The 27,190-nt window shown below is 45.8% G+C and overlaps 5 protein-coding genes and 1 long non-coding RNA gene across 6 annotated transcripts; 4 read left to right on the forward strand and 2 right to left on the reverse strand.

Annotated features, from left to right (window-relative positions):
• Positions 1-4,666: 4,666 nt before the first annotated feature.
• On the reverse strand, positions 4,667-6,500 carry LOC136356099 (uncharacterized). The gene is made up of 2 exons (XR_010740791.1): positions 5,476-6,500; positions 4,667-5,354 (listed from the first exon to the last, which is right to left on the reverse strand). It is a non-coding gene; the product is annotated as an uncharacterized lncRNA (long non-coding RNA).
• Positions 6,501-7,162: 662 nt separating this feature from the next.
• Positions 7,163-10,397, reverse strand: LOC4337489 (PI-PLC X domain-containing protein At5g67130). Its single transcript, XM_015779675.3, has 7 exons — positions 10,045-10,397; positions 9,832-9,969; positions 8,699-8,797; positions 8,312-8,612; positions 8,000-8,223; positions 7,848-7,934; positions 7,163-7,773 (listed from the first exon to the last, which is right to left on the reverse strand). The coding sequence occupies exons 1-7, from the start codon at positions 10,261-10,263 to the stop codon at positions 7,435-7,437; spliced, it is 1,407 nt and encodes a 468-aa protein (XP_015635161.1). The 5' UTR covers positions 10,264-10,397; the 3' UTR covers positions 7,163-7,434.
• A 604-nt stretch (positions 10,398-11,001) lies between these two features.
• Positions 11,002-16,866, forward strand: LOC4337490 (probable receptor-like protein kinase At1g49730). Its single transcript, XM_015778640.3, has 9 exons — positions 11,002-11,265; positions 11,634-12,185; positions 12,261-12,545; positions 12,972-13,233; positions 13,315-13,367; positions 13,457-13,524; positions 15,268-15,357; positions 15,439-15,523; positions 15,759-16,866. Exons 1-9 carry the CDS (start codon positions 11,169-11,171, stop codon positions 16,286-16,288), a joined length of 2,022 nt encoding a protein of 673 aa, XP_015634126.1. The 5' UTR covers positions 11,002-11,168; the 3' UTR covers positions 16,289-16,866.
• An 850-nt stretch (positions 16,867-17,716) lies between these two features.
• Positions 17,717-19,142, forward strand: LOC4337491 (uncharacterized). The gene is made up of 2 exons (XM_015777909.2): positions 17,717-18,376; positions 18,464-19,142. Exons 1-2 carry the CDS (start codon positions 17,903-17,905, stop codon positions 18,935-18,937), a joined length of 948 nt encoding a protein of 315 aa, XP_015633395.1. The 5' UTR covers positions 17,717-17,902; the 3' UTR covers positions 18,938-19,142.
• Positions 19,143-20,890: 1,748 nt separating this feature from the next.
• LOC4337492 (ASI1-immunoprecipitated protein 1) lies at positions 20,891-22,444 on the forward strand. Its single transcript, XM_026025093.2, has 2 exons — positions 20,891-21,565; positions 22,001-22,444. Exons 1-2 carry the CDS (start codon positions 21,107-21,109, stop codon positions 22,154-22,156), a joined length of 615 nt encoding a protein of 204 aa, XP_025880878.1. The 5' UTR covers positions 20,891-21,106; the 3' UTR covers positions 22,157-22,444.
• A 733-nt stretch (positions 22,445-23,177) lies between these two features.
• Positions 23,178-26,417, forward strand: LOC9267787 (uncharacterized). Its single transcript, XM_066309518.1, has 3 exons — positions 23,178-23,626; positions 24,722-24,942; positions 25,571-26,417. The coding sequence occupies exons 1-3, from the start codon at positions 23,263-23,265 to the stop codon at positions 26,231-26,233; spliced, it is 1,248 nt and encodes a 415-aa protein (XP_066165615.1). The 5' UTR covers positions 23,178-23,262; the 3' UTR covers positions 26,234-26,417.
• The last annotated feature ends 773 nt before the right edge of the window (positions 26,418-27,190 follow it).

Consider the following 27,190-nt stretch of genomic DNA (forward strand, 5'->3'; position numbering starts at 1 on the left):
GGAGGCGCCCTCCGTTGCGTGGGGAGCACGTCGGCCATTACGCCGGCGCTCGATACTGATGCGGGCATCCGGTTCCCCACGCAGATCTTCCCGGGTCGGAGGCGTTGACGAAGGAGTGGCGGCCGAATGGTGAATAGCGGCTGCCGCTCGCCGCGCCCTCCGTCTTGACGACGTGGAGCCGGTGGTAGCAGCACCAGAGTCCTTGGTGGCGGAGGACCGCCCACCAGCATCTAGGCGCTGCCGTGCAGTCATGACCAATTTGGCCACATCGTCCAGCCAACGTTGGGCTGGAGACTCCGGGTCATGGGCGACGGGCGGGTGACGTAGGAGCGCGCCTGCAGCTTGGAGCGCGCCCTGGGGCGTGCTGCCGTCGCCGTAGACGAGGAGGCGACGCTCCCCATCTCGCCGCCCTTCTCCACCTCCTGTGGATGTCGAAGTCGCGGATCCTTGAGCCCTCTCGAGCGCCTTCTCCCGCCTAGGACTTTGGCGTGGAAGGGGCGGTGGAGTACGAGGTCGACGGCGTGGGTTTGGCTCCCCGTCGTCACCGCTCATACTCGGGGAGAGGTCGTGTGCCTTTGCTGGCTCGGCCATTGGGCTGAACAGGAAAAGCTTGGCGCACACGAAAGAGTGCGAGAGCTCAGAAAATCCCTCGCAGAGCCCCCTACCTGGCGCGCCAGATGACGGAGCGTGAGGCTCCTCACCGGGAGACTGCGCAGGCCCCCCTTTGCCGGTTCGGCCGGGGACTCAGGGTGAGATTCTAAGCTCTCTGTATGTGGAAGGTTCGCTAGACCGAAAACACACAAGACACGGGCGATGTATACAGGTTCGGGCCACTGAGAAGCGTAATACCCTACTCCTGTGTTTTGGGTGATCTGCGTATGAAGGAGCTACAAGGTATGAGCCAGCCTCTCCCTTGTTCTGGGTTCCCAATCTGGAAAAGTCCAGTCCACATCTCAGTGGGCAAGGTCCTCCTTTTATATCTTAAGGGGATACCATATGCACCATTTCTCTCTTTTTTTTGTGGGGACTTACCCCACCTTTTCATAAATGGACGGAGATTTGTATAGTTGCCGTCCGAGTCACCTTCTGATGAGACGGGCCACAACTACCTCCACTTTCGCCGGGAGCAGGTGCGATGTGGAATCGTGGCTGTCTGCTGACGACATGACCGGTGTCAGACCAGTCACGTCGGTCATTCTTGTCCACCACGTGTCAGCTTAGCAATCTACATGTTCGCCCTTCTTCACACAGCATCTTGCCTGCAATGGTTAGGATGAAGCCTGGCATATATCTGACCAGGACTAACGTGCCATCTCTGGGAGGTAACACGCTAGCTCCAGCTGGGGACGAGCGCCTAGAAGCCCTCGTCCTGACGGGATGGGGCGAGGCGTGTGTCAGATCGCCTGTCGCCACCTAACCCGCGATCTGACCGGTCTGTGACTGGTCACTGACCGGATAAACTAGTGCACTGCACTGCGTTACATGCGGCGTGACACGCTCAGCCAAACCGCAATAAATGTGGTTAGGTGAGCCCCACTGTGCTCACCTAACCCATACACGCAGAGCAAAGACCCACGAGGGGTCGGGGCGCCTCGGCCCTCGGGGCCGAGGCGGGTGCGGCCCGACCCCCTCGGGGGGACTAAGAGGAGGGCGAACACATCACCCTCGGGCCCGACGTCCCTCGGAGGTGCCAGGCCACGTGTGCGATTGTGTCTGCCTCAAACCTCTAGTCATGATACTCCTGATCCCATGTCACCGACACCCCGTATCTCAATATTTTAAAAAATGACGTATCCCCATATCACCGTATCGCGTATTCATATCCCCGTATCAAGTAACATAGCCAGCATCATGATCAGTAGTCTCTATCTTCTATACCCACTTGTCACCACGAATATTCTTGCTCTTCCTAGCTCTCGTCTCTGCTAAGCTCACGCCGACCCTGAGCTCACCAACACCATTGTCATCGAGTGTGTGGCCAGGTCATTGTGGAAGGGCATCGAATGGCAGTTGTGGCCAATGGCCATGTACACATCAAATTCTACGGTGGCGGGTTGCCGAGCATCACTAGTTCATTGAGCCCGAGCAACCCCAGCACCGCCTTGTCGAGCCCAAACAATGCTTAATAGAGGATATAAAGAGCGAATAGAGAAAGATGAAGTGGAAGGAGGGTTAGAAGGAATCGCTCGTCCATGCTGGTAGCTCAACTCTTCACACCACGTGTGTGAAAAATGAAAGAAAAATATAGCTGAAAGGGTGACCATTTATAAAAGTGGTAAGTAGTTTAATATCCTCGTAAGTTTTAAACCACATGTGCTTCGAAGGCCACCCATTTTTAAATGTGTCTGCTCCCAACGGATAGACAACCTACTTATGGATATGTGCTATCCGAATTAACAAGAACCCCAAAACATCTCCCAAAAGATCCCATGCATCCTACCTCCTCTTGTCTATTTTTAACAACAACAACCCCCCCTCTCTCTAACTATGGATGGAAGTTGTTTTTCTTGGTATTCAAGTAGTTTTCTTGTTTTTAATTAAGTTGTTATTTTATAAGCCGCAATGCTCGATCTAACTGTAGTTTTTTAAAGCAAATGCCCGGAATAAATTCTACTATTAAGAACCCATTAAGAAAATAATATACTTGCTGCTTTTAAGTTCTTTATGTACGTGCTACTTTAGATAATTGTAGTACTACTAGTACTTTAGATAGGAGTACTTATTTGGACTGGTGCGTGCGTGTATACCACATCGAGATTCATGATGACACCGATCGATGTACAATATATCACGTGGGGCATGCATGCATGCATGTGTCGATCATGCGGCGTGCGATGAACCCCCACATGATACTTGTTGGCCGCTTCGTCCGGTCGATCAGTTGCCAACTTTAATTGATACACCATCGTTCCCTGAACCTCAACGTGCATCTCGTCGATCGTCGCCAACAACTCTTCATGCATCTTGTCGTACGTGTACTGTGCGCGCGTGAGTCGACCTTATCGAGGGCTGATGAATTACAGGTACGGTGGTGGATCCATCAGGAAAAAGATCTTGTTTTCTTTAACCCTTGTGAGGCAGACGCATATGTTGGTACTAGGTGTGGACAATTACATAGCTTATACTTCCTCCGTCTCTGAATATTTAAAGCCGTTAACTTTTTTAAACATATTTAACCATTCATCTTATTTAAATAATTATTAATTCTTTTCTTATCATTTGATTCATTGTTAAATATACTATTATATGTACATATGGTTTTAAATAAGATGAACGGTCAAACATGCTTAAAAAAGTCAACGGCGTCAAATATTTAGGGATGGAGAGAGTATAAGATTACTACTCCCTCCGTTTCACAATGTAAGTCATTCTAGCATTTTTCACATTCATATTGATGTTAATGAATCTAGATATTTCACAATGTAAGTCATTCTAACATTTCTCATATTCATATTGATGTTACATATCTAGATTCATTAACATTAATATGAATGTGGGAAATGCTAAAATGACTTATATTGTGAAATGGGGGAAGTAGAAATTATTACAGATGTTGTGGGTCGAAAATTACAACTTATAAAATAACAGCTTAATTAAAAACAGAAAACTTCTCAAACAACTACTCCGTAGTTAAAAGTTAAAATGGCTTGCAATATTTATTATAAAACGGCTGGGGAGAGTAGTTTTCTAACGCCACGCACGCGATGCATAAGATTGTATATATGTACTACCGGGGTGTTTGGTTGCCAATCATACTTTGTCGTAATTTGCTACGCTTAGGCAGGTTTGATCACATTGATGGCTGTTTGGTTGTAGCCACTATTGTGGCAATATTTTCTTCCTATAAATTAGGTCCATATGTTATTAACTTGAAAAAGTGTGGTAAGATTTTTTTAGGCTTATTAAATTATGGCTAAGAATTTGATCACCTCAAATTAGATAAGTGTATCAATATTTATTGATAAAGTATGACTAGTAACCAAACATGCATGCATACCCTAACATCCACTTGTTGTTGTTATATGATAGGTAGCGCGTGCGCCGAGACCTTGTGCTTGGCGTTTGAACGCTTCAAAGTCCCATAAACGATCGATACTCTATTAGTCAAGTGGATGCATCGAGCTAGGCTATAGTTTCAATTTAATCACTGTTTTCCCACTTCCCAGCTAGTACCGCTATATTATATTACATGTGGCTGAATTTATAAAGTGAGTGGCCATGTTGTCCTCGTGCAGCTGCAGCGTTAGGAAGACTATATATGATTATTGGACTCGCACACTTTGGAGTTGGTAGAATGCAATCCTTCTTTTTTATTTCAAAAAAAGTTCAGTGGATGTGTTTATCTGACAGGCTAACAGCTATATTTGGAAACTCAAAATCCCCTTAAAGATATATATATCTTTTCTGAAATGGTTAATTTAGTGGCACATAAAAAAAATGGTAAACTTTTCTTGGCATATAAGAAACCGGTTGAACCATTTTTAAGGTGACTAGTTAAAATATCAGTTCGCTCCAATTAATGGACCTCGGGTGATCCGGTTTTATAAATTGAGTGACCTATATTTTGATTTAGGAACGTATTTCAGACTCGGCGACAAATTAAGGGACCTGAAGTGTACTTACCAAAAGTTACGGCGTTACGTGAACAAAATGGGCTTAATATGGCTAGTATGAAAATGTGGGCCTTAACGGGCCTACTTGAAAACGCCAATTGGTCGTACAAGGGATGCATGTAGGACGAAAGGAGTAAGTTCACCGGAGGTTCCTCAACTTAACAGCGAGATTATTTGAGATCCCTTAACCACAAAATCAGAAATGTTTACCCCTAAATTACTAAAACCGTTCACTCAAGGTCCTATAGCAGTATATATGAGTGGTTTCGCTGACGTGGCATCCTAGTCAGCAATTTTTTTTAAAAGTATGTGGGGCCTACATGTCAGCCGCACTTTTTTTTTCTTCTCTTTTCTTCTCCTTCTCTTCTCTTCTCTCTCTTCTTTCTTTCTCTTAGCGTGCGGATGTGGGTGGCGCAGCGTAGGGCGATCGCGGCAGCGGAGCGGCGGCGGGCGCGAGCGCGGCGGCAGGCAAAGAAGCGGAGGGTGAGCGCGGCGGCGGAGGGCGAGCATGGCACACGATTAACTGCATGATGCATGCACACTGTGTAGTATGAACATGACCGATTGATTTAATTTGGGGTACCTTCTCCGGTACGTGCTGCTGCTATCGGTCAAGTAGACGTCGCCGGTCCTCTGGTCGACGTCGAAGCCGTTGAGGAAGAACAGAAAAGGTTCTTTTGTGTGGTGCCGCAAAGCCTGCGTGTGTTTGCTCTTGTTGTGTGCAATCGTGTAGTGCAAAATCTGTGTAAGAATAAGTGTGTGCGTCCACGATGTTAGAATAAATGGACTAGTAAATTAGCTAGTAAAATACTTTCCGGTTGAGGAAGTTGAACGGCACATCGATGGCCTCCGTCGTCACCACCTTGGCCAGCCCGCCGCGCGCCGGCACCCTCAGGAGGCCCAGATACGCGTCGGCCACGTACAGGTCGCCAGAGGCGTGGTGGAACTGCAGCCCCAACGGCCGCCCGCACACGCTCTCCGGCACCACCAGCTTCTTCTCCGGCGAGCAAACGCTGACGCTCCTGGTGGTGAACAAATCGTCAGTGCATGCTTACTTACGGGCGCCGGCAGCGTCATGGCGGCGGAGGGAAAGGCGGAGAGGAGGCAGCCGTCGACGGCGAGCTCGGCGGCGGCGAGCTCTCCTTCCGACACATCGCATACAGAGCGACGAGCGCCGAACTGGCCGAGGCGTAGAAGGCCAGCAGCGGCGCGGTCTTTATCCCGTAGGCGTGCGCAGCGCGAGCAGGGACTCGTCGCCACCATGGCCGACTACGGCGACTCGTCCCCGCACTCTGCCGCGGCCATCGACGGCGCACCACCATGGAGACGGTGAACCAGTTGGAGAGGAGGAAGACGGCGACTCCCAGGCTCCCACACCTCCTGAGCAAGCCGAACGACACGGCGTAGTTGTCCCTCTTGATGTCGCTGTTGCCGCAGAGCACGCAGAGGCCGAGCACGAGGATGGGAAGACGATGTAGTTGACGAGGAGAAAGAAGGGGCTCGCGAGCATGACGGGGAGGACGGAGTGGTAGTAGTCGGTGACGAACCCGAGCTCGTTGTCGATCACCTGGAACAGCGTCGCCGCCACCGTCGCCCTATCGGAGAGGGGGGCGCCGGCCGCCTTTGTCTCCACCTCCGCTGCTCCCGAGGGTGGGGGCGGCAGGATCCGCGAGCCGGCGGCGCCCACCCCCTCTCCCGCCGGCCTCATCTCCGCCCTCTCCGGCCGGCACCAGCTGCTGCCGCGCCACCGCCGCCGCCCCTCGCCCGTCGCCGCCGCGCTCACCGCAGCCGAACTCGCGAACCGCCGCTCGCCCACCGCGCCCCGCTCTGCCTGCCTTGGACGCGCGTCGCTGCTGCTCCCCCTATGCGCCAAAGAAAAAAGCGATTGAGAAGATCAGTGCTGACTAGGAATGTTGAGCTCACATTTTTGTGTCATTTACATGTGGGCCCCACATATTAATTTTTTATTTTTTTTTGCTAACTAGGATGCCACGTCAGCAAAACCAGACAAAAATACTGTCGAGGGACCTCCGATGAACGGTTTGTGAGAGTTTATGGGTACACATTTCTGGTTTTGTGGTTAAGGGATCTTAAAAAATCTCACTGTCAAGCTAAGGGACCTCCGGTGAACTTATTCCAGGACGAAATGCAGAATTTATGGGCTGTGAGTGTGCGGCCTGGAGTATGTATGGGCCGAAGGAAAATATTGGGCCTTAAGTGGACTGACGCCAGTCATATGGGCCTTATGTGGGCGGAGATGGCAAGGTTATGGCCTTATGTGACATGAAATGTTTTTGGGCCGTAAGCAAAAGTTGTTGGGCGTTGAGTGGGCCGTCCTTGAAAGACGGCTATGCAGCCGTTCGCCCTGCAGGAAGGTGTGCTTCAATTCAGGCTCTGTTAACTCGGTGGTAGAAGGATTCTGAATTTCTTTTCGAGCTCGTTGCTTTTATTAAGATCACAACTAATCTACTGGGCATAGCATAAGTTGTTGTTTTTTCCTTGAACAACCCAATGGATCGACACGAACGTAGTACCAACGAAACAAGATCGAAAGACTCAAAGACAAATTAATTGATGTCAACATGCACGCATGCATCCATTACTACAAGAGATTCTAATATTAAGTGGTAATAGCTAGCTAGGTGTACAGTTAATTGTGCAAAACATTTAATTAGCAGGAGTCCGGATGGATTGCGCTTGCGTGGAAGCTGCTACTACTAGCTAGCTAGCTAAGAGATGCGCATATGGATCATGGAGTCCATCCATGAATAAAAGTATATTAGCACCATCGAATTGATGAGATGGATAAAAGCCTCATCGATCAATCTGAAATATAAAGGTGGAGGAGGAGAAGAGATGGCAATAATAATCCAAAGAGGAAGCTGCAGCTGGACGGATGAGGAGAGCGATTAGAGGAGGAGGATTTGGCGGTGTCCGCTGGCGATGTGCCCGTCGTGTCGTCCTTCTCTAACTTGATGGACGCCGGTCGCACCGCTGAACCAGCAGCCTCCGTCGCCGTCTCTGGTGGTTCTGCCGGCGGTGAACTAGGAGCCATCTCTGGTGCTGGTGCTGGAGCCGCTGCCGGCGGTGAAGCAGCAGCCATCTTTGGTGGCGCTGCAGGAGGCGATGACAAACTGCAGCTCCCGAACGCTGACCCAGGCTGCGTATACAACATATATAAATATGGGTTGAGAAAGAAAACCGATGGAGACAAAGGATGGATATTATAAGAACCTTGCAGTATGCTATGCTGTCGCAGCCGCATTGCTGGCGGCCGTTGGCCACGTCGGTCGCCAACGGAGCTCCACCGCCCTTACTCCTCTGCACGTGGATGGGTCGTCAGTCAGTTAGTCAGAAACAGAGGCAGAATGATTATGGGAGCGGACCATGTAGTAATCGACGGCGATGAAGTTGGGCCAGCGCTTGGCGGAGGCGTCGTAGCAGGCCTTGAGCTTGGCGACGAGCGGCGCGGAGTTGTTGCCGCAGGCCCAGCTCTGGCTCGGGTTGGTGCTGAAGAAGTTCATCAGGATCAGCGACTGCTTGGTGGAGTCCATCGCCATCGACTCCGCTCGCTTCGGGCACGACCCGCCCACCAGCCCATCGTTCCCATCTGCATGTGATGTACCATCGATCAATAACATCAGGAGACATCACGATGCAGACGACGACCAATTAAGCAACAGTGTGCTTTTACGTACACTGGGTTTCCAGGACGTAGTCCCACTCGTACGCCAACCCGTCGCTGCCGTCCTTGCCCCTCTTGGACGTGAACATGAGCAGGCGGTGGTTCTGGGCGATCATGTCCTTGAGCAGAGGCCAGTCGCCTCCGCCCTTGGGCATCTTGGCAGGCGGGAACAGGTACTTGCTCAGCCCTGACCCGCCCACCACTTTGCCCAGGCTCCCCGGACCAGCGTAGTCCTCCACGAACACCGTTATCACCTCCGATGGGTTCGCATCCAGGAACGCCCCAATCTCCTTTAGCACGTCCATCGCGCGTTGCTGTGATCAATCCACGACATATAAACAACAACAAAATCGTATAGGTTTCTATCGTCAGTCAGTCAGTCAGAGCAATGCAGGCTTACATAGGCAGCGAAGTTGTAGCATTTCCCGCCGAACGAGTGGCAGAGCCACACTTCGTTCTGGAAGTCATACGCGTCGAGCATCAGGCCCCTCACGCCATTCTGCAATGCACTAGCACGTACTAGGACGTTAATTATCAAACGGAATAGTAATGATTAAACAGGATTCTGTAAGCTAGCTAGTACTACTAGGACTACAAGTATCGTAATAGTAGCAGTTTTGTAATGAAGATGAGCAGATCTTTCAGCTGTACTGTGCAGATATGCATTGCAAGGCCACACACTGGTCAATAGGGATGAAAATAATGACGGAAATTTCCAATTGACCGAGTATCGTTTTAATTTTTCTAATTTTTAAGTGTTGCATTACAATCGACATTAAATAGTTAAATCGATAAATACCACTTAAATGGTTAATCCTGGACGGACCAAAACTCGTTTTTGACAGAAATGCTATAGTTTTCGGCCAAAGATAATACAGGGTTGAATGAACTGCTGTTTATCATATAGTCGTAGTTCTTTCTAAGAAACTAGACAAGCCGCCTAATCTATCTTGCTGGCATCACTTGCACTGAGTGACCAGAAAGTACAATAATCGACAATTTGTGTACAGTATGCAAATTAAACTGTAAGCAGCAAACGGTAGAATTTGGGCTTGGTGGGGAATGGGTGCGCATGCACGTTGACAAAAGGTGCGGTGTGGCGTGGCCAAATGTACCTTGAGACCAAAGCATCAGCCTTTTACTTTTGCCTCCTTTTGATGTGTACCGAGCAAACGGACACCGTGATGCGTTGCGTTGCGTTGTGGTGAATGATTCTGATTTGTTTGTTGTGTAGAGAGAGAATATATACTACATGACACCTCTCTCTAGAGGATAAAGTGCACCGACGATTATGTGCGACGAGCACAAAAGACAGCAGGCTATGATACAGTAGCAGAGCCCCGTGTGCAGTACCCCAGTATGCAGGCACAGATGGATATAGATGGATACCTCACTATACGACAATGGAGTAATATACTTGTACCAATCGTTTATAAGCGTGTATATATATGCTTTGTAAAATCGGTGAAGAAAGAATGGTATAATTTCGAATATTTATTTATTTATTGGCGAGAGAGAGAGAGAGATGTAGACCTTGAGCTGCGCGGTGACGGTGTCCTCCTGGTTGGGCGGCGCGATGATGGGCGTGCCGGTGCGCGACGGCGAGCCAACGATGGCGAAGGAGTTGTGCGTCGTGAGCCATGTGTACCGGTTGAACGCGAGGTCCGTCCCCTGCAATGCATCAATGGATTGAGGAGGAATTTGGTTGCTGCATTGCGAAATGATAGAGGAGTGATGTGTACGTACGTGCGCCTTGGGGTCAAGGGGCGTTGTCCGCGAGCACACGGGTGGTCCCATCCCGGGCAGCGGTGAGCAGGTGGCGCACCGCATCCCCGCCCCGCAGCTCGACGCCGACGACGCCGTGCACGTGTCGCCCACCAGCGCGCCGCCCTCGCCCCCGGCGACGCAGCATGCGGCAACAATGGCGAGCAGCAGAGCCAGAGGGAACGTCGACGCGGCGGCCATCGCAGGAAGATCGATGCAGGCGGATGGTTCATCCGTTGCGCGCGTTGGTGCATGCCCGCGCGGCGCACACACACACAGATAATATCGTTGGTTGAAAACTGTGACAAAGTCGCGGGGAAGCCGGGGAGCACACGTACTAGAAATAGACACGGCCGCCCGGTTGTTGGGATCGGATTTCTTCTTCTACCTCTAGCTAGCTCCGATCCGTTGTTGTACGTACGTACTGCTTGTACGGGACGATGGCATACTACTATTACACACACTAATGCGTGGGGTAATAAGTCGGTGTACATTATTACAGCGGTCTTAATTAATCAAGCCAAGGCAGCGAGCGAGAGATTGTTAGTGGCACTGGCAGCTAAATTAGGTGGCTGCAATGCAATGCATGTGATACTGGACTGCGCTGAGTGGGGGGTGGTGTGCCAGAATGGCTGCCTGCCTGCTGCCCCCACCCGCTGTCTCTGCTGGACTCCACTTTCTCGCCTCTACTGTTTGCCATGGCCCAAATACCGGCCCGTCTTGTTTAGCCTGCACCAAAGTTCAGGACAAACCCTACTTAAATTCAACAAATTTTGGAGGCAAACTTATTACTAGTAGGTTTCCAACAAACTTTGGTCAATCCTCAGCGTGGCACATGCCTTCAATTGGGTGTTGGGAGCAGGTGGTAGCAAAAGATAGGGATTGTCACGGGGAGACACCCACATAAAAGCGCAGAGCCCCAAAAGCAAATCCTTCCTTGTCACCACCGTAGTACCTGTACCACACCCAAGAGAAGAGAGGGAGAGATTCAGGAAAAAAAAAAAACAAGAAGAAGAAAACCTCGGCCGGCGCAGCCAAAACCCTCCTTCACTCTCTCTCCTTCAACACTGAGCTGAGCTCCACACTCCGCGCCGCCATCCAGCCAAATGCCCCTCCTCCGCGGCGGCCTCGTCTCCGTCGTCCTGCTCCTGCTCGCCTCCCCCTTCTTCTTCTCCGCCAACCCCGCAGCAACCGCCGTCGGAGGTCAGTTACCTTCTCCATCCATCGATTGCCTTATTTACTCTAGCAGAGTAGCAGTATTTGTGATCCGCTCCCCATGCGACTGATTACTGTACTAATCACTACCTGCCTTCCTGCTTTCGATACTGCTCATGCCCGATTTGATCTTCCCAACCCTATATACCATCCCCATCTTCTGTAGTACGAATATAATGCCCAGTGTTTCATGCCGCTTAATTGCTACTCACTTGATAACTGCACGTTTTCTTCTTCTACCTGAGTTCCTACTCACTTGATTCAATGCACATCATCAGACGCTTACCCATTTTCTGTTGCTTCCCAATTACTAGCACTACTTTTCTCTCTACTAAATCCACCGCGTTTCTCTGCAGATTGCCCTTTGGATTTTAGTTGGGCCAACTTCACATTAGCTTCAGCCGCGTGCTCTGATCCCACGCAGCGGGCGGCATGCTGCCGATACATCAATGCATTCGTCGCCATTTCCATGGCTCGCTACGCCAATGCCACCGGCAGGCTGGGTGTCCCTCCGGCCTTCTCTGAGATATGTCTTAGCTCTGTATCCGAGACATTCAAGCTACGGGGAATCCCCACCGATGCTGATGTCTTCTGCGGGCTGGGACCCAAGATAAGGGTCTCATATCAGTGTGCCGGACGCGACACCGTCCTTGAAATGTTGCAATCCCCAAATTTCAATGACGTTGTTGGAAGCTGCAGGGGTCCTCTATCCTTGGATATCACTTGCAAGACCTGCTTGAATTACGGCATTGTTTACTTGCATCGCCTCATTGGCTCGGATGATAACGTTGGTCTTAGCGTCTGTCGGAACGCGGTTTTTGTCACGCTTGCAACTCAACAGGGCATTTTCTCTTACGACGACATTGTCAAGTGCTTCTTCGGTGTACAAGGGATCACAATTTTTCCAGGTATTACTAACTTACTACTGATGCATTCTGATTAAGTTTAAAGATGACCACTCTCTAACTTGGGGAATTTACCAGGGCCATCATCTGTTACATCGACTCCAGCTTCTTCTCCAAATGTGACAACCCCTGTTGATGCTCCAGCTCCAAAGACCAAAACTGTTCTGCAGAAACATCACCAGCCTTACCGGATTACAGTGATACCTGGGATAGGGATAGCGGTTATATTGCTTGCTGTTCTGCTCCAACTTGTCTTAGTCATATTGATTCGTAGAAAGAACAGGGAATTGAAAAATGCAGACCTTCATGCTCAGAACCCAGAAAATGCATTCTGTCAGAGTCAATCCTGGAGATGTCCAGAAGGTTTGTGCACTTGATTCTATTCAACTAATCTATATCTAACACCATATTTCACATTACTAAAAATGCTTTAAGCTAGTAAAAAGGTGGAATTTGGTCTTAGCTTGTTTATGGTCAGTAAATCATGGTAATCAGATAGTGTGATGTCTGCCTGAAACTTGCTTAGGTTGTTACGCTACGTTGTTATGCCCAATGTTGATGCGCGCATAAGATGTTCTAATATCAGTGTTTATCAACTGCTTTATGCATTCCTGCGTCAAACCTGTTATGTGAAAAAAAATCTAAAAGAAAGTCTGCTATTTATGAGTTATAATGTTGTGCATCAACAAGTATAGCTTTGGGCTTTAGCATGGCAGTAATAAAAACTAAACCGATCACCTCATCATTCTGTTGTCTCTTATCGAAACCAAAGTGTTACCTTCTTTTCAGGTCAATCACCAATGTTCCAAAGGTACAGTTACAAAGAGACAATGAAAGCAACGAACAATTTCAGCACAGTTATTGGAAAGGGAGGTTTTGGAACAGTCTACAAAGCTCAATTTAGTGATGGATCTATAGCTGCCGTAAAAAGGATGGACAAGGTATCAAGACAAGCTGAGGAAGAATTCTGCCGAGAAATGGAGCTTTTAGCTAGGTTGCATCATCGCCATCTTGTAACCCTCAAGGGCTTCTGTATCGAAAGGAAAGAAAGGTACGCTGGTATCTTTTTGTCCTATTGTACTACAGAAGTACAGATTTTACACTGTGGTCATATTATATATGTACTTGTCAGGTTTCTTGTCTATGAGTACATGGCAAACGGAAGCCTAAAGGATCACCTACACTGTATGATTGCTTTGTATATCTTGAATCTTCTGTACATATAATTTATATTTTTTAATTGCTGTTAAGTTGTCCAATTTGAATTGCTACAGCATCTGGAAGAAAGGCATTAAGCTGGCAGTCTAGACTACAGATTGCAATGGATGTGGCCAATGCTCTGGTATGTTTGCTTTAGTTAATGAATCTGCTTCCTTGGCCTTATGAATGTCCTTTTGTGTAGTTTAGTCAAAACATGAGAAATGCACCATTGAGCAAGCATACATCAAGTTGGGTCTCTACAGTTCAACACTGCTCTAGCACCTGCAGTTTTTAACTGTTGTTTTACTTAACACTAGATCTGTGCTCAAATTTTGTTGCTTTACCTTTTGGGCCTAGGTTAATGACATTATTTGATTCCAGTGAAGTGCACATATTAAAGCTGCTACAACATCTAGATGAAAAGTGCACTTCATGAGATACTAGGTGAGAAATCACAACGGAATTTCTCATGAGAAAAAAAAGTTATTATTGAATCAGCGCGAGAAACACACATCTCTTGCCTCCTCTTCTGGTCTCAACAAGATAGAAGTCTACTGAAGTTTTAGTTTCTCAAATACTGGTACTAAAGTTTGAGAAGACATCAAATCCATTTTTTAGAGATTGCCCCTGTCTGAAAGTCCTATTTTGCAATTTGATCTAATAATGTACTCCCTCTTATAAGGATTTCTAGGTTGTTTAGTGGAGATTAAGATTGAGAAGAAAAGACTTTAGCGCCCCTCAATAAATATGGATAGGAGGGGGTAATATGGGAAAAAATTGAATGGGATGTGATTAATGGGACAAGTAGTACTGTGCATAGTGCTAGAAATCCTTAGATTTTTTTAACAAGATTCAAATGCTAGAAGTTCTTATATTTTGGAATGGAGGGAGTACATTATTTCGTGTAGAAGAACGTGATAGCATTTTGCCCCCTCCTGGGCTCAATTTCTAGGTGAGCCACTGCTACAGTAGCATGTAGGAGGATCAGCCATTCTTGTTTGCATGGGAAATATTGTGACGAGCAGCCATTCTTGTTTGCATGGGAAATATTGTGACGAGTATAAAACTACTGACCAATAAATATTGTTCTGACTTTTGTATGTGGTCCTGCTGTATATAACTTGTCAATTTGACATGGTTGACCTTTTTTTTTTGTGGACCATTTGCTACTAAAGAAATCTTCAGTGGTCTGGAATTATGGTGCTTTCTTTGCATTTCACAAATTAGCTTTTGCACTTCTGCCCTAAGCCCATCGTGTCGAGAGAGGGTATCATTGACTAATTACACATAGCCAACTTTACTCAAGCTGAGGCATTTGAAGTTCTGAACTTGTTTTGGACTGTAGAACGTTGCTTCGGACTGGTAACTCCCAATGTGTTATTCCGTCCGTTTCATATTATAAGTCGATATGACTTTTTTCTTAGTCAAACTTCTTTAAGTTTAACCAAGTTTATAGAAATATATAGCAACATTTTCAACATAAAACAAACCATCAAAATATATTAAATTTTAGTTTCAATAAAACTAGTTTGGTGTTATAGATGTTGCTAAATTTTTCTATGAATTTGGTCAAACTTAAATAAGTTTGACTAAGAAAAAAGTCAAAGTGACTTATAATATGAAACGGACGGAGTACTATGTTTTTTCCATCTGCTTTCTTCTGGCTTGAGCTGGCATTGCTTGTTTACCTGCCATTATGTAATGCACTTTGAGAAGAACCAGGGTGAAAATTCCTGGATTTTGTTGTCCAGAATTACACTTGAGCAATTGAGCTATGTTCAATAAGTTCCATTGATATTTCACGTATTTGTGCATCGCATATAACTCCCTTTTCTGTACATCTTACCTGCATTATGGTGGATAATCATGTTTGTTCGTCATGCAGGAATATCTCCATTTCTTTTGTAACCCTCCACTCTGCCATAGAGACATCAAGTCGAGCAACATTCTTTTAGATGAGAATTTTGTTGCCAAGGTTTGGTCATGTGATATGATGATAGCTTCTGGCTGTAATGATTTGCCGTCGCTGAAAAACCCTGCTGAATCTTGTATTTAGGTTGCTGATTTTGGCCTTGCACATGCATCAAGAACTGGCGCCATCAGCTTTGAAGCTGTCAACACAGATATAAGAGGGACCCCAGGTAAATTTTATAACATGATTAAATTAAAATAGCTATTTAGCAGATTGAATTCGTATTTATTGCCTAAAAAAATCATTTTTAGTGATATTTTACCACGGATCTGCATTGAGTAATAGGAGAACAGTTGACAACTGTTACGAGATTGCATTAATGTAAAATAGATTTGAGAAATGGCACTCTCCATACACGAACATTGAGGACAATTTGCTCATCTCTCTTACTGAATCAACTGCAGGGTACATGGATCCTGAATATGTGATAACTCAAGAATTGACAGAGAAGAGTGATATATACAGCTATGGTGTGCTCCTACTGGAGCTTGTTACTGGTCGGAGAGCAATCCAAGACAGCAGGAATTTGGTTGAGTGGGCACAGGGACACTTATCATCCGGAAAGATCACACCTGAATTTGTGGACCCAACGATCAGGGGCTTGGTTGACATGGATCAGCTGCATTTGGTAGTTAGCATTGTCCAGTGGTGTACCCAGAGAGAAGGGCGGGAGAGGCCATCCATTAGACAAGTACTCAGGATGCTCTCGGAGAGGCTGGATCCAGGGAATGGCAGCTTTGGCGAAGGCATGGAAGATGCAGAAGGGGGATTTTATCCTCGGAACAGCAAATGTGGCGTCCACCGGAACGAGCTGATTCCGCACAGTGGCGACATGAGGTCTCTCCATTCCTCCTCGAGCACAACAAGATCCTACTGCAGCCGCAGCATGTTACTTGAATGTGGCCAGGCTCACTCTCCGCCGGAAACCCTATGACTCCACGTCATTGCGGTTCACTTGTAGCCATGAAATTTTTGCTCTATCATATTCTTGAGGCCTCTCTGTTGCGTACGTGCTTTCACGGTGAAGCAAGTCATAGCATCCGACTTATACCGAGAGCAGCTTCTGGTGAAAATTAAGTTTTGGTGAGAGTGAATTGGCAGATGGTATGATGTGCAATTTGCTGCTGTCTGTGTAGTGTGGTTGGTTGGTGTGGCAAAGTCAGAAGCCAGAAGCGAAGACTACTGTTATTATTGGTTGATACTGGAGGCAAAACCATGCATGCACATACTATTATATGGTGTTGCAGATTAATTTTACCAGATCTGCTGTTCTGGTTTCTCAAGTCTGTACTTTGCAATTCTTTATAGAACTGTTACTGCGACGGTGTGTTTTCTTGTTTGTATTTTTTTTTTCTTTTGCTGTGAGACATGTCACTGTGAGCTTGTTGGCAAATGGTTGCAAGCGGCACGAGGTTTTGGGCCAGTGGGCAGAGAAACAAATCCAGACAAAACCTCGAGATCCCATCCTTGCTGGATGCATGCTGATGATATATGCTCCTTTTCTTTTGTTTCTCTGATTGCTGTTAGTTGTTGATGAGATGGAGATGGAGATGCATAAACTACCTTTTTATGGTCAGCGGTTGGTGCCGCACAATTGTCTTTAAATTATTTGTGTCAAGTGATTAATGGTGGTTGGAAGAAGAGACTCTAATTAAACACATAGGAGTATGCAACATGTGGTTGCTTGCAATGAGGGCTTTTGACTGTGACATGTATACTCTGTAATTACAAGCAGTAGATGGTAGGTGTATGTGGGGGACTGGGAGGGAATGGTAGGGTAGGGCAGGGCAGAAGAGGTGAGAGGAAAGCAAGATCCAGCTGCGAGCGAGTGCGAGATGGTGAGCTGGCTGGGAATGGGAAAGCCAGCCTCGCATGAACTGTCGGTCCGTCCGGCTCTCTCTCTCATGCCGCAACCGACGAATCCCGGCACATCACCGTCACATGGCCATACCAGTGCTCTGCTCACTTCCGTGTAACATGCAACCACCCACTTTATACGGAAAATTTGCATTTTCATTTTCACCCCCCACATTAGCCTGTTAATAATCCTACAGAATAAATACCAGTAGTACTTTCCTCCAATAGATAGTAGTAGGATATAACTTCATTTATATAGACTAAAAATGATTCTTTTTTGAAGGTATAATGTGCTACAAACCAAGTGTAAAACTAAATACTAATTATGCATGGTAGTGCAATGTTTGTACTCCACTAGTAGTGCTGCTAGCTAGTATCTGAAAAAGAAACTAAAAATTAGTTGGCCTCCAGAGTCCAAAGAGCACCGACGCTTTGATCCAACTAACACACGCTGCTTCCTTTGCTTTCCTATTCTTTAATTAGCCGCGGCCTTCCTGCCTTTGTCACGTACTACTAGTGCTAGTCATCACTGTATTAGATTTAGGAATCTCTTCTCTATAGTTATTAGTATTACTCCTACCACGGAGTGGTCATTAGCTTAGCTAGTGTTAGCGAGCTCCACTGCCAGATCAAGAAGAAGCTAGAGAGAGAGCAGAGGAGCAAGCAGATCAAGAAGAAGAAGACGAGGAAGATGCACGCCAAGACGGACTCGGAGGTGACGAGCCTGGCGCCATCGTCGCCGCCGCGGTCCCCGACGTCGCGCGGCGGGCGGCCGGTGTACTACGTGCAGAGCCCGTCGAGGGACTCGCATGACGGGGAGAAGACGGCGACGTCGGTGCACTCGACGCCGGCGCTGAGCCCCATGGGGTCGCCGCGGCACTCGGTGGGCAGGGACTCCTCGTCCAGCCGCTTCTCCGGCCACCCCAAGCGCAAGGGCGACAAGTCCAGCTCCGGCCGCAAGGGCGCCCCGGCGGGGAAGGGGTGGCAGGAGATCGGCGTGATCGAGGAGGAGGGCCTCCTCGACGACGAGGACGAGCGCAGGGGCATCCCCAAGCGCTGCAAGTACTTCCTCATCTTCGTCCTCGGCTTCGTCGTCCTCTTCTCCTTCTTCGCCCTCGTCCTCTGGGGCGCCAGCCGCTCCCAGAAGCCACAGATAGTCATCAAGGTAACTATTCTTCTTTCTTCTTCATTTGATTAGTGCTTCGTAGAATGAAATGACAAATAAATAATGGTACTGTTGATTATATTGCAGAGCATCACGTTCGACAACTTCATAATCCAGGCGGGGACGGACGCGTCGCTGGTGCCGACGGACATGGCGACGACCAACTCGACGGTGAAGCTGACGTACCGGAACACGGGCACGTTCTTCGGGATCCACGTGACGGCGGACCCGTTCACGCTGTCGTACAGCCAGCTGACGCTGGCGTCCGGCGATCTCAACAAGTTCTACCAGGCCCGGAGCAGCCGGAGGACGGTGAGCGTGGGGGTGATGGGGAACAAGGTGCCGCTGTACGGCGGAGGGCCGACGCTGACGGCGGGGAAGGGCAGCGGCAGCATGGCTCCGGTGCCGATGATCCTGAGGACGACGGTGCACTCGAGGGCGTACGTGCTGGGGGCGCTGGTGAAGCCCAAGTTCACACGCGCCATCGAGTGCAAGGTCCTCATGAACCCCGCCAAGCTCAACAAGCCCATCTCCCTCGACAAGTCCTGCATTTACCTCTGAATCCATCATATTCATTCATTATTATCACCTGCTCCTCGGATCACCTCCATTCCTGCTGCTTCTTTCTTCCTTTCTCTCTACGATCTGATCTGTGCATTCTTCCTTTTCTTTTTTCCTTTTTGCGGATCCAACAACAGCCATAAATATGTATGTACTGTATTTCCCAGTCAGATTCGTTATTATACCAAACGATCAATTCGTTGCAGATTGATGAGATCGATCGATCAGGTGGCAGAAAATGAAATACACAGAGCTGAGTATGCTTATCTTTCGAGATTTCCCCTTGTGTACAGTCGTCAGTATACATATGCCAATGATTGTTGCAAACTACCAGACCAGCACATACGGAGTACTACTATACAATCAATCGGTGGATGTAGATCCATTGATGTGCATAGCGAGGCTGACTAGGACCCGTCCTTCCCCAAGTCTCCACAAATCCCAAGGGCCTGTTTAGATCACTTGAAGTTTTTCACCCCGTTATATCAAATGTTTGGACAGAGTATTAAATATAGATAAAAAAAATAAAGTTTGCATATAAATTACGAGATAAATATTTTAAGCCTAATTGCTCCATGATTTTATAATGTGGTGCTACAGTAAACATTTGCTAATGACGGATTAAATTAGGCTTAATAAATTCGTCTCGCAGTATACAGACGGATTTTGTAATTTGTTTTGTTATTAGTCTACGTTTAATACTTCAAATGTATGTCCGTACATCCGATGTGACACGGTAAAAATTTTCACCCCTGAATCTAAACACAGCCTAAATCGCCGCCGCCGATCCATCATCAGTGGAACACCTTGGAGACGTTGTCAAGCGCGTCGTCTCGCTGTCGACTGAAGCTGCTCTGCCCGGACGTCAGGCGGCGTGCGGTAGGTATGCCCTGTCCCATCAAGATGATGGGAGACACAGCAGCCGGAACGTCATTCCCGCGCATCCAAGCCTCCATTCCACAACCATTAAATGAAGAATGACAGGGACCCCCCTCCATGTTGGCTTGCGTCAGCCGGCGTGATTTGATGGCCTCGCTCGACAGCTGATGCTCAGACGATTTCCAAGCTGTAGCGCAAGATACACATTTAATATAGAGAATGTTTGCTCTCTTGCTGGACGGCACGCCCAACTCATATAATAACCTCTTGGAGTAAAAAAGGAGGTAGACGTCTAGTGAGAGGGAGGAGAACAAGTTAGAATAGGAACACTTAACCCTAACTTGTACACCAGAGATTTAGAGGCTTTCAAATATCAGAAAAATCATCATACACAGGAGTAGGGTATTACGCTTCTTAGTGGCCTGAATCTGTATAATCCCTTCCGTCTCGCCCACTAGATCACGTGGTATAATCCCTTCTGTCTCGCCCGCTAGATCACGTGCCCGACCCCCTCGATCCCTTCTAATATTCCCAGTTCCTCAACCTACACTCGCTACCCCTAGCCGAACTGAAAAAGGAGGGGCCTCTCGGTCCCCGAACAAGGCCTTACGCTGATTCAATCCGGACCGGGAATGAAAAGTATAGCAAGAAATTTATTTATGATAGATACAATGAGATGCCGGGATTTATTCCGGGCCAGGAACCAATTTACTCATAATAGGGACAATAAGAGACCGGGAATCAATCCACTAGTCAAGAGGTGTGGAACTAATTCCGGTCTCTTATTGTCCTTATCATAAGTAAATTGTTTTCCGACCCAAAATAAATCCTGATCTCTCATTGTATCTATCATAAATTTCTTACTGAACTTGTTATTCCCGGTCCGGATTGAATCTAAGCGTAATCGAACAATGCCTCGGATCGCAAATCCCCTCACGCGCAATCGCGCAATCTCCGCTGCTTCCCTCCCATCGCTCCTTCTCATCGGCATCGGCATCGCCATCGCTATTCTCCGAGTATCTTCTCCTTACCTTGGCGGCATAAAAGAAGGAAAATCTGTCTCCTCCGCTCCTTGCGCCGCCAAGACGAGTCGCAGCTGAACAAAACAAGGGAGGAGAGGCGCCTTTCTGATTCATCTTTCTCTCCCATCGGGACTACTTTTGTCTGGATAATTCTTGCGTTCGTTCGTTAACCCTAGCTTCTCTTCTAGATCTGGAAGAGACTCTTCTTTTAATTTCAGAATACAAGTAACAGTTTGGGGGTTCTCAAGTTGGATCCGCCCCTGCTCCCATGGTGACATCCGATGAAGATGCTAAGAAGGCGTATGCTGATTTCGAGAAGAAGGTCAAGAGGACGATCTATATTGATCATCTTTCCCCTCAAGTCACGAGCTCAGTAATTAAAGCAGCTCTTGCCCAATGTCCAAATGTTGTCGATGTGGAGTTCATTGTTAATTACACAGTCCCGTATGACATTCCTTCTGCTGCATTGGTGGAATTGGATGACGAAATACAAGCTAAGGCTGCACTAGACTTGATGAATGATTTCCCTTTCATAATTGGCGGGATGCCAAGGCCTGTAAGAGCTATATGTGCAAAGCCCGAGATGTTTCGGGAGCGCCCTCCTCACCCTGGCATCAGGAAAGAGTTCCGGTGGGTAAAACAAGAAGATGGAACAGAGTATCAAGGAATGAAGAAATTGAGGATCCTAGCAAAAAGGCAAGAAGTAGAAAATATGGCACTCATAAAGGTAAATTAGTGACTCCTTTTTAGATGAACTATTTATTTCACTGCTTCTAAGAATCGCCATCTTATGTTTGTTTTATGCTCAGTACGCCTTAAACAGCATAGTTTCTGCGTAGTGATATGCAGTTATGAATCAGTTGGCAGACCATTGCTCAGGAGAATAGTGGGGTAGGCCACTAATTTTTTCGCCGGGACATTGTAAATTGTAATTTAGAAATGGATAATTGAGTACACATTCTGCATTTAACACGAGTAACTATAACCGTAAGCGCGACTGGAGAACTATTATGCGCTTGCCCAGCGTTGTTAGTCCAAGTATTGTGTTTGTAGCAGGACAGTATTTTGGGATCTTGATGCTATTGCTTACCAGGACCAAGTTGCTGTTGTTTTGATCTTGTAACATGGCATTGATGTGTTTTGTTTGTGTTTTTTCTGCCAGAATCAATTGGAAGAGGAGAAGGAGCTGGCAAAGCAGCAACAGGAATTACTCGATGGAAATTACAATAAGTACGACATGCTGGAGAATGTCGTACAGAACGGAAACATGAAGAGCCTAGCTCAGCATTATGGAGTCAGCCTGGCCGATGAGTTTTGACAATCCAATCCATGAGCTGCTCGCTCACTCATAAGTCCGGTCTAGTTCCCGCCTTCCCGGTGCAGCAACATGCCTAATAACCTTTTTTTTTTCTCTCTCCCTCTCCCTCTCCCTCCCCACCTCTCTCTCTCGGCCTTTAGGGCAGTGATAAATCATGTCAATGTGTGAGATGAAGTAATAATCCAATGACTGGTTTGAGGCACGCATTAGGCGTGATCAAAGGCATATCCTTTGTGTAAAGATAGTTGCCTGCCTGCTATAATTTATCTGGAGGGGCTATTGACAACAGCACTGGTTTCTTCCTTGTGATTCTCTGACGTCCTGCGAGATGGTTACCATAAGTATGTCTTAATTTATATGATGAAGCCTGCTTAATTACCAAGCATTGAACTGTGCTGTCGTATACTAGAAGCTGATGCTTTTCTTGCTTAGTTTCAGAGACTCGTGGATGTATTGATAAGTTATTTCGAGGAGGAGAAGGCGTCTGTTGTAGGCCTGACTGAAGTTAGCTGTAGAGTGTATGGAACTGGAAGTCTTAAAATTTTGGCCTTGTTTACTTCCTTGCCATTCTCAACTATTCGAAATTTTGGTGATACCAAAATTTACTAAGATAACAAACTAAATATGTCATTACCAACACAACCTTGCGAATTATTGATAATTCTAGACCATTCTACTCACAAAACTGCTACCAATATTTGGTCAAGTGTCAAACTAAACACTACTACTACACATCTCCACCTGACCTCTTGAAGTTTCTTTTGTTGAACGAAGTGAACAAGCCAATCCTTTATTTTATATCACGGGAACTGATGTTAAATATATATATATATATATATATATATATATATATATATATATATATATATATATATATATATATATATATATATATACGCGACTAGAAGAGTAATTTTTTATCCATCTGAAACAATATTAATAGTGGAGTGAAAATGAGAATATTAAAACCTGAGCCTAAGCCGTAATGGGCTGCATTCCGTTCAATTTGTGTTGATGAAGGCCCAGCCGCCCAGGGCAAGGCCCACTGGACATTTGGAACGCCTTAAGAAGTGAAAGAGAAGGAAACTGATCTCATACATTTAGCGATGGAGGCGGCGGAGACGAAGGGGAGAGGAGGCGGCGAAGGCCGGAAGTGCCGCCGTGAGGAGGAGGAGGCCTTTGCTGCTAAGTCAAGGAGGATCGATGACCAGGATGACGAAGAAAGGATGAACAATTATACTCCTATGTTGGAGGAAGAGGAGGATGGGTGTAGGGATTCGAGGTGCGCGGAATTGGTGTTCGGTGAGGAGGAGGAGCTGGACCCGGTGCAGATGGAGGAAAAATTGCGGCAGGTGAAGTTGGAGTTGCAGGACAAGTACACTGAGGTGGACGAGGAGGAGCAGATTCGCAACTACCGTACATCTTGGGATTCCTCTTTGTCTTCCCGTTATGGTCCCTTCCAATGCACAAGTACGTAATCCAATTTTATTAGGGCACCCGCAATGGTTATCTATATGTTCTCTACAAGAGATCCATGTCAGCATATTTTCCTACTTAGAAGAGATTAAATGAAGAGAGAGAGCAAAACTATCTACTAACCTGGAGATAGTCTATAGAGAAAAACGAGGCAATGGATTAGAGAGCTATAGATACCCATGTAGACATACTATTGAGGTAGTTTACTATTAATCTAAGTCTATTGCTGAGATGTACATATTTTATAGAGAGCACCTTACTTTACCATTGCGGGTGCTCTTACTGTTAGTATCAATATCTCGTCAGATTAATATTCTTGTTATTGTTATGTGCTGCTGCATGAGATTTGGCAGGAGCTAATTCACTCAATATTCAATATGACTCCTTGGAAACCATAAGCTGCATGTCTATTTGCGTTAAAAGGAGAGTACAATGAATCAATCTACATTCCATTTGTTTGTTATTAAGAAACCAGAACATGTACATCAATGTGCATAGGAGTATAGGAACCATGCATACAAAACATTGTTATGATCACTAATGAAGAGAATAGACTCCAAGCTCTAGTTGGATGAATGTACCTAAGAAAGAAGGAACAACTAGAATCTATTAAACGCTTTGGAAAAACTTGTATCCAACCAAAGTTCTTCTTAAAATTGAACTCGTTTTTCGAATCAAACCCAATAACAAATATATCAAATTTTTTTGTTGCCGTGCGCATGTGGCATGGGCCATTTTCTCAACTACCATGAGGTCCATGACTCACTATATATTTTTTGGATCCTTTCTGCATTAACATAGTGCGACGCTCTATAAGTATCTCCTCACAAGGTGCGACACGTACTATATAAGTATATCCTCACATGGTACGTTAGTTATGGATATTGGGTGATCAAGATCTTTTTTTATTTGATTAATGTGCGATTTCTAGCTTTCTTTTTTTAATTTTCTAAATTAAATTAATGTTCTTATCTAGGATTGACAGAGGGCTTCTGGAAGAGCCTCTAATTATTATAAGTAAAGATGGATCATAATCAATGTATTCTTATGTCTTCTGATTGCATGCATGCATAACTCTTATGTTTGCAGCGTCTGTGCCCGCCATGCGATATACACATGGGCCTATCGCAAGATATGCTTGCTGTGATAGTACCTTGCAGATCTTCTCCATAGAGGTGGTAAGAATCAAAAAGGGTCTCGAGTGGCCGTTGCATGTCTATGGCTTGGTTGCTGTCAGGGACTCTGTGGATCATAATCGCAACCTTCTGTTCCACCGCACTAGAGATGATTGTCAAATTCTCACTCAGAAGGTGGAGTACCATCCATTTTTAAATTATCTTAATTATTTGGATTTTTTTTAGTTTTTGTTTGCTCATTTCTAGCTGCAGGTACTGTTATTTTGTACTCCCTCTCAAGTGCTATAAACATTCAAATCACCTTACTACTGTGTACACGATAACACGATTTTATTTTATCATGAATGCAATTCCGCCTCTTAATTCTGCCACGTTCTCTAATATCTACTGTAAACTGGAAACCTTCTTGGCAATTCAATGTTTGAAATATATGGACTGTGGTAGTAGTAAAACTGCTCTTATAAGCATATTTATTTCAACTCAAACATGCAAAAACAACTAATGATATAAAATAACAAATTGGAAAACAAAAAAGAGAAGACTTGCAAATATATAATGATAAAGACATGGGATGGTTGGCCACTGTACTAAACTATTAATTCATAAGACATGCATATGTATGCATAAAATTGTCGCTTCTAGAACCTAGGAGATTTTCGACAGAACTTATATGCACTTCCACTAAAATTTTAGTCCTGTAAAGTAAGCAATTACTATTTCATCAATGTGTATTGGTTTTATCCTTGCATTGCTATTTAATTTTATTATTATTATTATAATGACGTACGAATGATGATTGCAGGATTCATTTTTGGAGTTGACAGGTCCATCCCGTGCAATTCTGATTGTCGACCCAGTTGAGTTTGACGTTGAACTAAAAGTAAAGGGAAGAAGAGAGTCCGATGATCAAATATTGAGCTTTCAACTCTTCAGACAAAATGGGTTTTTTAATGGTAGACAATCAGTAACGCTGGTTCGTAGATTTCACCCAATCATGCTTGGGTGGTACAGCAAGTTTAAGTTCACATATGCGGTGCTTAATGGGGCAGTTGAGGCGACTATCTGCAGAGTCAAAGTTGTTAGAGGATCGTGGACAAAAGAATACCAAGGACGAATTGTTTGCACAACTTCCAGTATATGCCATGAGGACTTTATGTTGCTTGATTCCCAGGATGCAGAAACAATGCCTATTGGTTCAGATGATGTGATCAAGCTATCAAGGCGTGTTGTAACTGTAGAATTAAGTGGAGAACTGACAGTTTCTTTGACAGCCACACATGTTGGTAAAAGAACTAGAGATGATGATGGCGGGATTGCACAAAATGATGAGGCCCTATTCACAACGGATAAGGTTCGCTTCAGGCCCAAAAAATCAGGGGAAAGCTGTGCTACATGCAAATTAGGCTTCTGTGAGGTAGAAATAACTGTTGCTTGGTCCCTTCTTAATTGCGATAATATTGAATAGTTCTCAGTTAGCCAGCTGCTCAGGTGTGTAATGTTCACAGTGGTACCTACTTGCAGCAAATTTGGTCATTCGCTATATGTAATATATACTCTTTATCCAGCCTGTATATGACTAGACAATTTGTGTACGTTCCGCCTAGTAGTTTGATGTTCCCGGTTGAAGCAAACTAGCGCAATATATAACCTGCTTACCCATTACAGTAGTTACTCCAGTATACAAGGGCTGCCTCGAGTTGTGTCGCTTCGTTTTTTATTTAAGATCTTACCTGCACAGTAGATAATTCTGTTTTCGTGTTGGTTGTGGTGCGCATGAAATTCATTTATCTTTACATGGTGATCATTTCCTTCCTGTGGACTGCGTATCGGGAGCCCGAGGAGGCATCGAGTGGCCCGAGATTGTCGAAGGGAGGGAGAAATGACTCTGACATGTGGGTTCTTAGCTTTTATTTTTTTTATTTTTGAATGACTAATAATATTTAAGCGCCATGTAGACGCTACATTAGACGAAGGGTAAGTCAACGTGTTTGTTTATGTGTCTTGTGGGTGTCACCTAGGACAGAAACCACCTTACAAACAAACCGTTTTGCAAAACAACCGGTTTTGGTAGATTAGAGAATCGATATACCGAGTTTTGCGTGAGGATATAAAGCAGACTAGAGGGAGGCAAAATAGACATTTTTATTTTGCCTTTATTTTTTATTCCGAATTTTAGCTATTTCTAAATTATATTTTTATATTTTTTTAAAAAAAACTAGGGCACTTGCTGCCCCCATTTCCATTACTAGAAACAGGAATAAGTGTCATTACAGAACAAGAGAGTAAAGAGAAGGGAGTAAATTGTATTATTATATTGACTATGTTTTTTTTTCCCGATTAATATGATAATTTCTAGGCCGTGAGAGTGAACATGTAGGCTCCTTTTTTATTACTTTAATAAGTTAATAGATAGATGGAAACG

The sequence above is a fragment of the Oryza sativa genome, chromosome 4 (genome assembly GCF_034140825.1).
Source record: "Oryza sativa Japonica Group chromosome 4, ASM3414082v1".
Classification (NCBI taxonomy): domain Eukaryota; kingdom Viridiplantae; phylum Streptophyta; class Magnoliopsida; order Poales; family Poaceae; genus Oryza; species Oryza sativa.

Excerpts from the sequence above, each read along its gene's own strand:
- LOC4337490 (XM_015778640.3), top strand. The coding sequence starts at position 11,169 with ATGCCCCTCCTCCGCGGCGGCCTCGTCTCCGTCGTCCTGCTCCTGCTC. Across the intron at positions 12,186-12,260 it reads AGGGATCACAATTTTTCCAG|GGCCATCATCTGTTACATCG; the intron begins GTATTACTAACT and ends GGAATTTACCAG. Across the intron at positions 13,525-15,267 it reads TGGATGTGGCCAATGCTCTG|GAATATCTCCATTTCTTTTG; the intron begins GTATGTTTGCTT and ends TTCGTCATGCAG.
- LOC9267787 (XM_066309518.1), top strand. The coding sequence starts at position 23,263 with ATGGAGGCGGCGGAGACGAAGGGGAGAGGAGGCGGCGAAGGCCGGAAG. Across the intron at positions 23,627-24,721 it reads TGGTCCCTTCCAATGCACAA|CGTCTGTGCCCGCCATGCGA; the intron begins GTACGTAATCCA and ends TTATGTTTGCAG. Across the intron at positions 24,943-25,570 it reads GTCAAATTCTCACTCAGAAG|GATTCATTTTTGGAGTTGAC; the intron begins GTGGAGTACCAT and ends TGATGATTGCAG.
- LOC4337491 (XM_015777909.2), top strand. The coding sequence starts at position 17,903 with ATGCACGCCAAGACGGACTCGGAGGTGACGAGCCTGGCGCCATCGTCG. Across the intron at positions 18,377-18,463 it reads AGCCACAGATAGTCATCAAG|AGCATCACGTTCGACAACTT; the intron begins GTAACTATTCTT and ends ATTATATTGCAG.
- LOC4337489 (XM_015779675.3), bottom strand. The coding sequence starts at position 10,263 with ATGGCCGCCGCGTCGACGTTCCCTCTGGCTCTGCTGCTCGCCATTGTT. Across the intron at positions 8,798-9,831 it reads CCGTCACCGCGCAGCTCAAG|AATGGCGTGAGGGGCCTGAT; the intron begins GTCTACATCTCT and ends AGTGCATTGCAG. Across the intron at positions 7,935-7,999 it reads TCGCCGTCGATTACTACATG|AGGAGTAAGGGCGGTGGAGC; the intron begins GTCCGCTCCCAT and ends ATCCACGTGCAG.
- LOC4337492 (XM_026025093.2), top strand. The coding sequence starts at position 21,107 with ATGGTGACATCCGATGAAGATGCTAAGAAGGCGTATGCTGATTTCGAG. Across the intron at positions 21,566-22,000 it reads AAAATATGGCACTCATAAAG|AATCAATTGGAAGAGGAGAA; the intron begins GTAAATTAGTGA and ends TTTTTCTGCCAG.